The 12,564-nt window shown below is 40.4% G+C and overlaps 1 protein-coding gene across 1 annotated transcript in view; it reads right to left on the bottom strand.

Annotated features, from left to right (window-relative positions):
• Positions 1-12,564, bottom strand: part of PEPD (peptidase D) — a 150,429-nt gene that overhangs the window by 33,356 nt on the left and 104,509 nt on the right. Inside the window, exon 13 of the mRNA XM_026856947.1 lies at positions 4,101-4,249. Coding sequence (XP_026712748.1) covers positions 4,101-4,249 — 149 coding nt within the window. The remainder of the gene's footprint in view (positions 1-4,100; positions 4,250-12,564) is intronic.

Genomic DNA, 12,564 nt, shown 5'->3' with positions numbered 1-12,564 from the left:
TGAGAAAAACTGGTGAGGATGTTCATAATTCTGGATTTAGAGCAGGTTTTTAACAGTAGGCAATAAACAGCTCTGGGCCATGCATGGAACAAAAAGGTTAAAATAGCTCAGCTCCTTCTATTATATACATTGCATAAAAATAGCAGGAGAAACAATGGATTTATCTACAAGAAGATTTTAATTCCACTCATACTTGGAGGTGGAATCTCTTGCTTGTGCTCACTTACTGTGTTTTGGTTTCCACAGTGGAGTTTTGAAGTGCATGAGTTGAATTCATTTCAGATTCAAATAAACTGGGAGATGTGCTCCAGGAGTGCATCTAACGTGACTCAACCAATTTAGTAAATCTAGTGAGATTAAAAACAATGCAGAAGTGAGACAAATTAGGACACTAACTTCTAGAATCTAAGTGTGGGATACTTGGCTTTGCAATTCCACTCTTTTTTAGCAATTCTTTTCATGTAGAATATCTATGTAAAGACAAACAGCTTCTCAAATCACTGTTCTGAGTAAGAAGCAGATGATGCCTCAGACACCGAAGTGAATGGAAGTGTCAATATTCTGCACATCTGTCCCTGAATTTTAGTTCTGTGGAAGACTCAATTTAACCCAGATGGACTCGACGCATTAAGAATATCCCCTAAATAGAAATACAACATTCCTCTCTGACATTTTGGATCACGAGCCTGACTTTGTAGGAAAGAGACAACTATTCCACTGCCCCACAAGCACGCCTTTTTGACTCTTTCGCTTCAGCGACAAGCATCAGTGTCTTCATATAAGATCTACGTTCAGTAGTTTCAAAATTGCTGCTTATGCAAGACTGAATATGTCTTTCTCCCCTTTTATTTTAAACAGATATGGTTTGTGGCAGCAGTTGTGATGACTGCACTGAACTTAGGCTACAATCCCACAGAGAGTGTTTCTTAACTTTCGGAATATATTATTTGGCTTGCAGAAGGAATTCTGGTCTTTCAGTTAGAAGGTAGGGAGACCCATACATGTGATTTGAGCTGTTTGCATGTTTGAACCACGCACAGGATGCAGTCAGATGAATGCTTTTTTACAATAAAATACAATGTTTTCGAGTATTTTTAAAATTATGACAACTGTTTGCATATAGAAGTATAAATAAAATGTATTAGGAGGTCTATTATCTCTCAGAAAGTAACTTCACTCAAGCCAATTCGGTTCATATGAGAGACAAATTGAAAAAAGAAACGCAAATCTCTGAACTTCACACGTCTATATAAAATGTTTAAGGTTGCTAGCAAATGTGTGTCCTTCCATAAACACAGTTATGTAAGACAGTATTTGGTTAGTGACTCTCCCTAAAGTACTTGCTCCCTATCTTGCAATGAGAAAGACTCAGGAATCATTAACCTTCTGAAGACAACAACTAGATGTCCCCTGTGACCCTTTCCACAAGGCATAATTACGGCCTCAGTTCTGCAGCTGGAGAGAAATCCCATTTTCTCCAGTTGCTGACTCTGCTGCACACACTCTGCACAGCCTGCCCCACGAATGGTTACTGCCATGTCAGCCAAGTCACTTGACTGCCTTTGATCTTAGGAACCCTGGGAAATGAAGACAAACAGAAATAATAGCAAAATGAACAAGGGCTCCATAATTCAGAAAATCTGACTAAAACATGATGGGGCTGGGGGGGGTTTACATTTAGTGACTCTAAACCCACAGGCTCTTCTGCCTCCTTTTTCAGAGACCTAAAGTATTAACTTTCCATCAGACAGGGAGGAGAGACACTTGAGAGCTGAATTCACACCATCCTTTCCTGCTCCCCTCTGTGACAGCATCCGGCTCCCCAGGAGCAGATCCTGGTGCTTCAGTCAGCTAACAAATTGGGTTTGTCCAAGGAGACGAAGGAGGCTGCAGCCACTCCCACAGAAACAGCTTTCTCTGGGCAGCAGTAACAATACATTCAGTTTGCAGCCACCCCTTTGAGGGGCTCTGGGGTTTCTCAGCACCCTCAGAAGTATGTGACAGTAACCATGCTATGAAGGTCAGTGCTGCTGCTTCTACAGCAAAATGCTAGCCTTCCAGGAGATCCAATGCCACTTGCAACTAGCAGTCCAACAGTACATGACATGGCAGTTCTTCTGTCTGTCTCAGTGTTCAATTAAAACAGCTAGCCAAAACATTTTAAAGGAATTTGGTGGAAGAAATAAAGCAGATATATTTCTTTAAAAGTATTTATGAAAGCCTTTTACAGAAATGTCTTATCCCCTGTGACCCCTTTAGTATGAAAAGGGGTGTGATTGGAAACAAAATAACTAAGTAACTATTTGAAGAATATCTGATTTTTAAATTTATTTAAAGTTGCATATAGAAGAGGATCTCTCTTTAATCCAGCTCATCATTCCAGTTTGAACAGTCTTTAGCACACTGTAAATTAATTTCAGACACTGAATACTTTTCTGCCAACTACCTATTTTAAGTGTTTCATACCAATTTCAGTAGTAAAGAGTCTTTGCCTTTTGGTGTGTTTTTGAGAGCTCATTATAGGAAAATAGAATAATATTGTCTTGCATTGACTTTTTTAATGAGTGGACAGATGGGTTAAAAGCTGCAAAAGAACTAGGGTACAAACCATAGAGACCTAAAACGCAGACTTTTCCAGATGGTAAAATTTTTTGCACATTGCAGGACTCTACCCAGGTCCGTAATTCAACAGAGTGTGAAAGGTCCAGGTTGCCGTTCATTACACAGGGGTACCAAATGAACCATTCCACAGAACGTATTTAACCTGCTGTCTGGAGCAAGAAAATTCACCATGACTAGTCTCATAAACAGCATTTGCACCATTCTCCTGAACAGGAAAGACAACTAAAGCGCAGTGAGAACATAAAGTTCAGTTCCATCTTCTGCCAGACATTAAGAATGATTTCTCTGTCTATGAATCTCAAATTCCCAAGGCCTAGTAAAGGATTCTTATAACTACTTTTCAGAAATACTTAACTTAGTATGTCCTTATCTTCTGACACCATAAATAATTAAGTAAACTGAGGAATTTTCTACACCACCCTGAGTACAGCATCATAGTAGCTCTCACGTTCTGAAGACAGTCCGCAACTTATTAGCATGAAATACTGGCAAAAATGTTCCATGAAACTAGAGGTGGCACTGAAATGCAAAGCAAACTATGAAGAGGAACAGGAATAATATTCTTCAGGGGAGAAACAGCAGATGATGGAGAACACACATTGTTATTAAAATGGCAGAATATCTAGTCTCATTTCGCAGATAAGCTTCAAGTGTTATTGCTCCCTTCCAAGCTGCAAAAATCAACAGTGCTGCCAGCAGCTTGTATAACAGGAAAATTACATATGTTCTGACTGGCAATCCAGACAGCCCATGCACTCAAGGCCTGATGACTGAAAGCTCATATAGTAAATTTAAAGGATAAGTGTGCTTTGTACATTTTTCTCAAAGCTGTTCTATTAGTAATACTCAGAAATGTTCAAGTTGTTTCAACTATGAAATGGTATACTTGATAAATTAGCTTGCCTGCTAATGCATACGGTGAAGCACCCAATAGCCAGTGCTTTCTAAAGCTTTTTAAGGGCAATTGAGTCTCCTTCCCAAACACATACACTCCATCCTCTTTTACAACAGTAGATTTCTATTGAACTTACATGTAAAATACAGAAAACACTTGAAACAAACTAAAGCACACCACACATGTTCACCCAAACCGACTTCAATCTTTGGCATAAAGCTTCCTGAAAAGATGGTTGTCAGTGTAAACGCACACCAGAGTAACAGCTGTCACCACCAGATTAAAGGAATTAAAAAAAAAAAAGTGGAAGATTAAAATACCTTTTTAAATTTTATTAATAATTGTTTAAGCATTACTTCTTTAAAAGTGTTGTATGGAAAACGTTGTGTGTCCTCTGTTATGCAATGTCACATGTCACAAAATGTCCTCCTCTATCCTCCATTAGGAGCTGTTTAAACATGCAGATTAATTTTGTCATCTTGTTGCTTTCAAGTACTTTCTAAAGGACAAACATAATTGTCTTGGCAGCCTGAATGCTGCCATCAAGCTTGTCAATTCCCGCTGACATGTACCGATCTTTTACCTGGCTTGACTGCTTTCATTACAGCCCGGGATGACTTCAGCACTGCTTCGTAGACAGCCCTCTGGTCAGGAGTGAACTTTCCATTTGCAGGGAAGGTGCAGGTGATGTCGGAGCCATAGCAGTAATACTCTCCTCCCATGTCGAACAGGCTAAAAAGGAAACAGAGGAGGAAGACATGAAAATTTAATCCAAAAGAAATAATAGAACAGAAGACATTTTTCTTGCTTTGTACTTAAAATGTCATCTGCATTTTGGTGGTTGGCCATATGATCACCACTTGAATGCTGTTCCTAAGTAAAATAAGACAATCTCCTAACAGAAAGGTATCTGCATTACAGATACCTTAGAGGCTGCACTGGTCCTGGGTGAAAATACAGACAGAACGCATAAAGATAGATAAAGAGTACAGAAGGAATCTACTTCAAGCTCTTCAGTTCCAGTTTCTAAGACGTCTTCTCAGAAGAAAGAAAAATTTTTTCTTTCCTGAAAAATGTTAGCACCACACAAAGGGTCTAATCTCAAAACTTAACAGAGAAATGTTAATTAAATTATAGCCATTTGTATCTAAGTGTCAAAACACATCTGATAGCTTAAATAAAATGTCCCCAATAAAGGCTGACTGCCACTGCTCACATTGTAGATTTTCCTTTAAGACAAACTTGCCTAATGGGGATTAAAGAAACAAGGACTATGGGAAGATCCAATCAGAATAAAAACCATTTAGTACAGTTTTCTGCATCACAGGTAGGAAAAAAAAAAGTATTTAGTGCTTTCTTTTATGGGGATAAAAAAACTATTTTACCCCTTGAGAGGCATATTTATTCTATACATGATTCACCACTCATTGCTCAGCTGCCAGAAATCAATCTGCAAGAATAGCAAGTGGGTCTCTACACCCTTGTGAGAACCAGGTCAGACGTTTGCAATACTATGCTTCTTGAGGTTACCTGATAAGGCGCTTGTTTCAGCAGGCTCAAAAATCAGCAAATAACCAAATAATCATTTGGACCAAACAATACTTGAGCAAACAACCCTCCTCGTTCATCATATGTTGATTACAAGGCGGCACATTTCACATATGACTTTGGTCCTGACACACAGTATTTGTGTGACCTGCTGATTTCTCAGATAATGAATCAGAGTTGAAATCTGTTAATTTAAGTCTTCTTCCAACCACCTCAAACAAATGTGTGAGTCTCTTTTCACCCTAAGAAATATAATTTCCCTTCACTGTGTGTAAAAACCTTGACGTTTTCTTCCTCTTGCTTATGCTTCACAGACGAGACAGACAACACAAGCAGAAGAAAGGACAGTCCACTTGGAGTACTCTCTCTGCCAGAGCCCTAATTACAGCAGTAATTAGGAAAACCATGGCGTGTAGCTCTGTCCCCAGCCCACATACATGACTAAAGATAAGTGTAAGCTACCACAAAAAGTGTTACAGCACTCAGCTGTAAACGTTCACCATTTCCAACAGAACTGCCGCTGAAAGCAAAGACCATAAGTAAACGAAGGCAATCATGGTAAAGCTAAACTGGGCTGGGACTCCTTCCTGCACTGCACACACAGGCATACACTCATGAAGTGTCCAAGAAATTTTAAAATCCACCCCACAATTTCCTCCATGAACAAATCTTTGCACTAAGTGTAAGCCCTGCTGAAGTCATCGCCAGCCTCCCCAAACTGGGCAAGGTTCACCTGCAGAGAGACTTGCAGGACTGGAACTTCAGGAACAAACTGGATGGTTTACAGATGCAGAACTGCACAAGGCTTAAAGCTACAGGAGCAAACTCCTCAGGAGAATGCGAAAGAGAGAACTGCAAAGTTATGTATGTACATGCAGAGCTAATACAAACACTATATACATTCACTTAAATAGGAAATACGGTATGTTCAAACAGAAAGTTGCTAATTGAAAGAAGATACACAATAGACAGCAAATACCAGACCCACAGGGTAAAACCCCCATGATTTGACTCCAACATAGCAACTATAAACCAGCCTAGCCAAACCTCAAAATCAGAAACCGCATCGACACTGCATAAACTTTGATTTTAGGGTTAATTTACTTCTAAAAATAACTAATGATACACACACAAAAAATCTAAGGATACAGAAAACTAGTTTCAGCAACTAAGAATTATGTAAGAAGCTGCTATGTTCTCTATTCCAACAGGATACAGATTTCAGATTAGTTATAAATCTTTCACCCTATCCCAGACTGAATCCTTTCAAAAATCACAAAACAAGTTTCAAGGTGCTTTGTGAGATTTAGGGTAGTTTTGTAGCCTAACTCTGTTGAATTTAAAAGTCTAAGTGTCCATTCAGCATGGTGACAGTAAAGCTGTGAGCAACAGCTTCCATCCCTGTCCATGTCTACCAGAAGTTGCTACGCTTTCTGTATTTACTAGGAGAATAGTTGTTCTGAACTTACCACTGGCAAAATTTTAGCTATGTCTTTAAACTTAAAATTTTCAGCATTTTCTCAAACCCATTCATCACTTGGTGGCTGTTAAATAGGTTTTTGAGATTGGATCACTGAGTAATAAAAAAATAAATAAATCATAAAGCCAATGGTACACCAAAACAAGGCTCACAAGCTGGGAAGCACCATGTGTTTAGGTTTTTTGGCTTCCAGACAAGAGGAGACATGAGGGAAGATGATCCTTCAAATTCTACCTCAGATCACAACACACCATCCAGCCTGTATGCTTCAGTGAAAAAGCCTCCAAACCAAACTGTACGTTTTGGCTCTTATTGGGAATTATCTTCCATTTAACTTCAGTTGGGAACATATCCATTAGTTAAAATGCTGCCCAAGACATGGAAATAGCCCAAATATTGTAGTTATCCAGAGGAAATAATGGGAGCCTGAGAAGATCCCACTTCCATACCTTTGCTTGTCAGGCAAAATAAGTGGTCAAGCACATTAAGTCGAATAAAATGCATGTGAGGTACTATCTTCTCCTGTTGACTAACTGGAAAAAGTTTCTAAAAGCAGTTCCTTTAATCCTGGTTTCTTAGAAAATATACATTTATTTTATCCTGCAATTTGACGGTAGCTGCTAGTAAACGTGATATTATTAATGCATTACCTGCTTGATAATGGATTCTTACATGGGTCATGTACAGAAACAACCACTTATTGTTATTTGGACTGTTATCAAATGTAGCAACAATCTAAATAAATGAACAAATGAAAACTGGTTTTATAGGCATCCTGATCTATGGCTTGCCTTTTAAGAACTGTTTAACAGAGAGTAACACCTGCAATAATACAACGTATCTCCAAACTCTATTATAATCCCCTTTTAGAGAAATTAAGTGCTACACATCCAGCAGGCTGTATACGTTGTCTATCACAAAACTTAATTGTGAATTCTGTTTTCTGTTTAATGAGGAAAAAATTAATTCCAGAACAACCCTTTCTCCACTCCTTTTTCGCAAGGATCTTATTGTTAATTACCGATTTCAATGAATGCAGGGATGATGTGTCTAAGGTTGTCAGATTTCTGAGGTGTCTTGAACGGGAAGGTGGCCAGAGGAGTATCACTGACCAGAAGGGTGCACGGTTGTATGTCAAAGTTCTCTCTGATTTCACTTGAAGCTGATGAAGTCTTTTATTGCATGGGTCACTCTTTCAAGAGAGAAGTTAATCTTGCTTTGCACTACTTTGTTGGGAGCAAAAGCAATGAAAATCTACCTGGTTTCATTTCAGGGTGAAAAGTGCATGATGTATAAAGCAGATTTAACAGTCAGAAGACCTGAGCACTCCCTAAAAAAATCCATGTTACTGTTTCAAATTGTTTTCTAGAAGCTATACCACATATGGAAGACACCTAGCAAAAATATTCCAAACTCCTTCTTGGAAGCATGGGTATACCTATCCTAAAGGAGGCTTCAGTTATATATATATATAAAAAACCTTTCCTCCCAAACATATTGCAAAATACTGTAAACATTATTAACTAAAACTGAACAATGCAAAGTATGAGAAAAATCAAATAACCTGTCAGTTGTTCTACTGACAGGATGACTTGCTTACATATCATTAATACAACGTCAGCCAACAGCATAAAAAAAAAGAAGTTGCCTTCTGCATCTGTTTTAGAAGTCACCTTCAAAAATGACTAAGCATTTCATTCCCTTCACAGGAAAAAGGTCTGATACCACAACTTAAAATAATTTTTTACATAAAACTGTATCAAGTCAAAAAGAAGCCGGAACACATCACCTGCCACAGCCTTTCATACAGGATGGGCCGGATGGGCCCTCCTCACAGCAGCTCCGCAGCCCTCCCCGGCAGGTCCCCGGTGCCGCTGGCAGCGTCCCTTCCACGTCCAACCGACATGGGTTTCTGCTCCCCGTGCAGGAACCCCAGATGGGAGTTGGGAGAAAATATTTCAAGTCTTGTCGATTTTAAAGAGAATACAGCCTTGTAAAGTCAGTACTGCAACTGAAGTGCTACATGACACGATGCACAAAAGCTTTTTTTTCCCCTCTCGTCCCTCTGAAACAATACGGATGAGTAAGACATGGCTGTGTTACTTCCACAGAATATTGGCACCAAAAATGCAAATTTATAGTTACATATTTGGCTTTCAAGCCCAGAAAAATAATATGTATTTTGGTATTGATTTTAGCTTTCTTGACCTCTGAGGCTTTGCATAACACTTTAGATCTGAAAACTGTGGACTATGAACAGCCATGCTTCTTTTCTTCATAGTCACTGTATACCATTTTTTTTTTTTAAATAAAGCATCATCTTCCTCTAAGCATGTATTTTAGTTTTATAGGCTTGCTGACATTTTTATTGTCAAATAATTTGAAACTGCCAGGCAATGAAGCAAATTATGGCCAATATCACAATGGGAAGCAATACTTTATTTGGGATATCTGAGCCATGCGTATGAATCGTTATGATCCAACCACCAACCCAACCCAAAAACAAGCTCTTGCAGGCATTTCTCAGGAAGCCTACAGCTTCTCCCACGAGCTAGCGCATAAAGCTGTCACCTTCCTTCCCTACAGATCTGCTTGGCCTGTACACTCAGAACTGGATCTCCTCACGATAGTTATAAAAACAAATTATTTTTAAGCAGTTGTTAACACCACAGAGTGATGACTGCAGTGAAACCCAGGTGGATTTCCTCCTGGTGCAATGCACTGCAGCACGGGGCTGTAGTGAGTGTCACCTGCCTCCAACCCATGTCCTACCCAGATTCTCTCCTCAGGACAAAACCTTCCCTTCTCCCGAGTGGATTCACAAAATTATCAATTAGAAAACTCATATTGCCATATCTTGCCATGCCCTCCTCGTACCTCACGTTACAGGTAAAAAGGTACAAATACTGATGCGCTTTACTCAGCAGCATTTACTCAGGTGTTAGGGTTTTGAACCATTATTAACCAACATACCTACGAGCAGCCAACACTGATGAACTGGTGCCAGCCCAGTCCTAAGACAGGAGGAATAAAGGTACACACAACCTTTTCCTCCTCTTATTGCAATAAGACCAAGTCATCCCCAGCTGGAGATTTGACTCCGTGACCTTGCTGTACTCTGCTCCAAGTTCACAGAGTGCTCCGTGCATTACACTTCACGCAGCAATTAAATCTTTAAGTATTCATGCACCAACAAAATCTGACCAATTGTTTGGTTAAACACTGCTGAGGCAATTTCAAGCTTAAGGAAGCTAGGTACCAGCACTCCTATGAGATATGTCTTTGGAAACATGCCAAGTGATTTGGAAATAGGGTGGCTTAATAGCAGACCACAAGAATGAATTATAGTAAGTGATATCACAAGTAAGAAAATGGAGACTGAAGTGACACTTTTTCATCCACTTGCATCCTGATTAGCCAGGAGTTGGCAATTAAAAAAGCAACACCGAGTAAGGTAACATTGCCAACCCCAACAAGGAACTGGAACGCTATACTGCAAAGTCCCACCATGCCCAGGACAGCTTGGTTTTTTTAAGAGGTGCCCTGCTGTGACCAGCTTCCATCTGACATGATACAGAGAGAGCTTGTAGTGGCTCTGTCTTGAAGCCAGGCTTGTCTTGCTGATCTAAGGCCAGCTTTTTGTTGTCAACACCCCTGGAGTCAAGAGTAACCTTAGAAAAATGCTGAAGAATATTTTTTTGTAGGAAATGGGATTCTGGATATTCACAAGAAAACATCAAATTTTTGTTTAAGCCTCCCGAAAATCTTGTAGTCCACACAGGTAATGCAACTACACAGACACAAAATGACTGCATGACTATTCTTCATCTAGTTGCATTTACATAACCACATGGCCCTGTATTTTTTGTGTTTGTCCTCAACCATGTCTTTTCAACTTGTCTACCTTTTCCATGACTTTCCCATCTTTGCTCCTCTTGTAGCACTGTCTCACTTAAGGCTCTCCCAGACTATTACAGATAATGGAAAGCTTGCCTCAACCTTCTCTCACAGAAGATGACAAGATATGCCAGTAAGCTCACCAAGAGGGGGAAAAAAAGTATCTGTCGATACTGAATTTTGAAGGAGAGAGGATTCCCTGCCTGTACTTCTACAACACTAACTACAGAGACTTCAGTGGCTGTAGCTAGAATATACAAAAGTTTAAGCTGGCTGGATTTAAGAAAAAAAAAAAAAAAAAAAAAAAAAAAAAAGAGCGCAACCAAATAAAAAAACCCGTCTCCTGATATTTGTGCCTTGCAGAGCCCAGGGTTTCCTCTCAGTGCAACAGACACAGGCAGAGGCTCTCAGAAGCAGGGCAGCGCGTGATGCAGAGAGGAGCGGTGGGAGGTGGGTGTGCGCTGCTCCGACCCGCCGTCACGGGAAGGTGTGCCTCTGCTCGGGCGCTCCATCCCTGCTGCAGAGCAAAAATGGCTTCCCCGCCAGCAACAGCGTGTGGGAGTGCCCTCTCTCACACGGACCTGAGCCAAGCAGGACAACTTCACATCTATTTATCTCACAGGATATGAAAACTCAATCTCACAGAATTTGGTGAATGAGCTGCACTAAGAGTTGGTTCAGTAAACACCCACACATTCTAGTCAGATTTTATGTGCTATTTCCACACACAGGCTAGGAGTCCCTTGCTTACAGTATTTATCTCTTGAAGAAATCTAAGACAACAGCCTTAAGCTTCTGTGCTAAATAAATCAATTTCCATGATCGAGTATAACACCTCTTCCATCCCCATGCAGTCCACATCAATGACTTACGAAAAATGTCAAGTTTGCCAGAGCAAAGAGCCAACCCCCTTTTGACTGGCTTGTTCATAGCTAAATTTGCCCCCGAGTACTATCTTGCAGTGTTTCTGCTAAGCAGAAGAATGTCTCTAGCACAGAACTGCTGCATACAAACAAAGAATTGGGAACACCACGCTCGTGTTGCCGGGTTGGAAGGAGGCAGCAGCACTGGAGGCTTCCCAAGATGCAGAAGGTGAACTGCCAATACTGCCGGCTTAACACCTCTGCCCGCCCCACGCAGGCAATGGGCCAGAGATCAGGAAATGTCTCAGGGGAGGTTCTGACAAAAGGGTTACCTGTTTGACTTGTCTTCTTGCTGAATGGGTGATTTTTTTTTCTGGCTTTATTATCCTAATTATTATCCATTTTTAATTGGCATATTTAATAAGCAACAGTACTCTCTTTAGCAGAGACAATTCTTTGCTGAAGTCAAGCTAACAGAGATGGCAGCAAACCCCAAGTTTTGGCCAGTTTCCACCCGTTAGGAGCCTCCCCACTGGAAAGGCAGTATCTGGGGCGTTCACAGCTCCGGCTGACTTGCTCAAACAAGGAGCAAGGATGTCAGAGCTGCAGGGAAGAGAAGGGAGCATGCAAGGAGAAGCCTGTATTGGCACTTGAGTGCTTCCCAATCAAACCGAGGACGGCAAACTTCATTAGCTTCTCACCAGAACGTGAGATACCAGCACAGGGTAACAACAACAACAACAACACAGCTACATTGTCAAGTTACTGAAATCTTGTAGTTGACTAAACCAGTCCATTTCTAGATGCTTTCTGAGAAGCGGAAGGTACCTACTGAAAGTGAATTGTAGAAGTTTGACACTTCTAAAGTGGGCCACCATTCTTAGGTGCTAACACTGGGACTTGAGAGCCTTCGCTTTCAGCAGCGTTTTTGGACAATCTGACCTGTGTTTCCCAGCCTGGACAAACAACCCCAGAGATCAGAGTGTCAAAACTTACTGATTTTTACTGTAAATACTGTCAAATTGTCTTATGTGTGTATGTGTGTGCTCATACACATGTGTCTATGTAAGCAAAAGGCTAACACTTCAATTTTTTTTTTCCATGATAGAAACTGGGCCAGTGTCCAATGGTACAGGTTCATTTGGTTTTTTAGACATCCTGGGGTTGTTCAAGCAACCTCCAAGTTACCGTTCTCAAATGGAATCCACCAGATAGGGGCTTCAGAGTATTCTACAAAAGATGACAACAATGCAAAAAAC

Source organism: Athene cunicularia (assembly GCF_003259725.1).
Source record: "Athene cunicularia isolate RWA chromosome 11 unlocalized genomic scaffold, athCun1 chr11_part1, whole genome shotgun sequence".
In the NCBI taxonomy this organism is placed as follows: domain Eukaryota; kingdom Metazoa; phylum Chordata; class Aves; order Strigiformes; family Strigidae; genus Athene; species Athene cunicularia.
The sequence above is the reverse complement of the archived record's forward strand: the minus strand, read 5'-3'. Positions and strand labels throughout refer to the sequence as shown.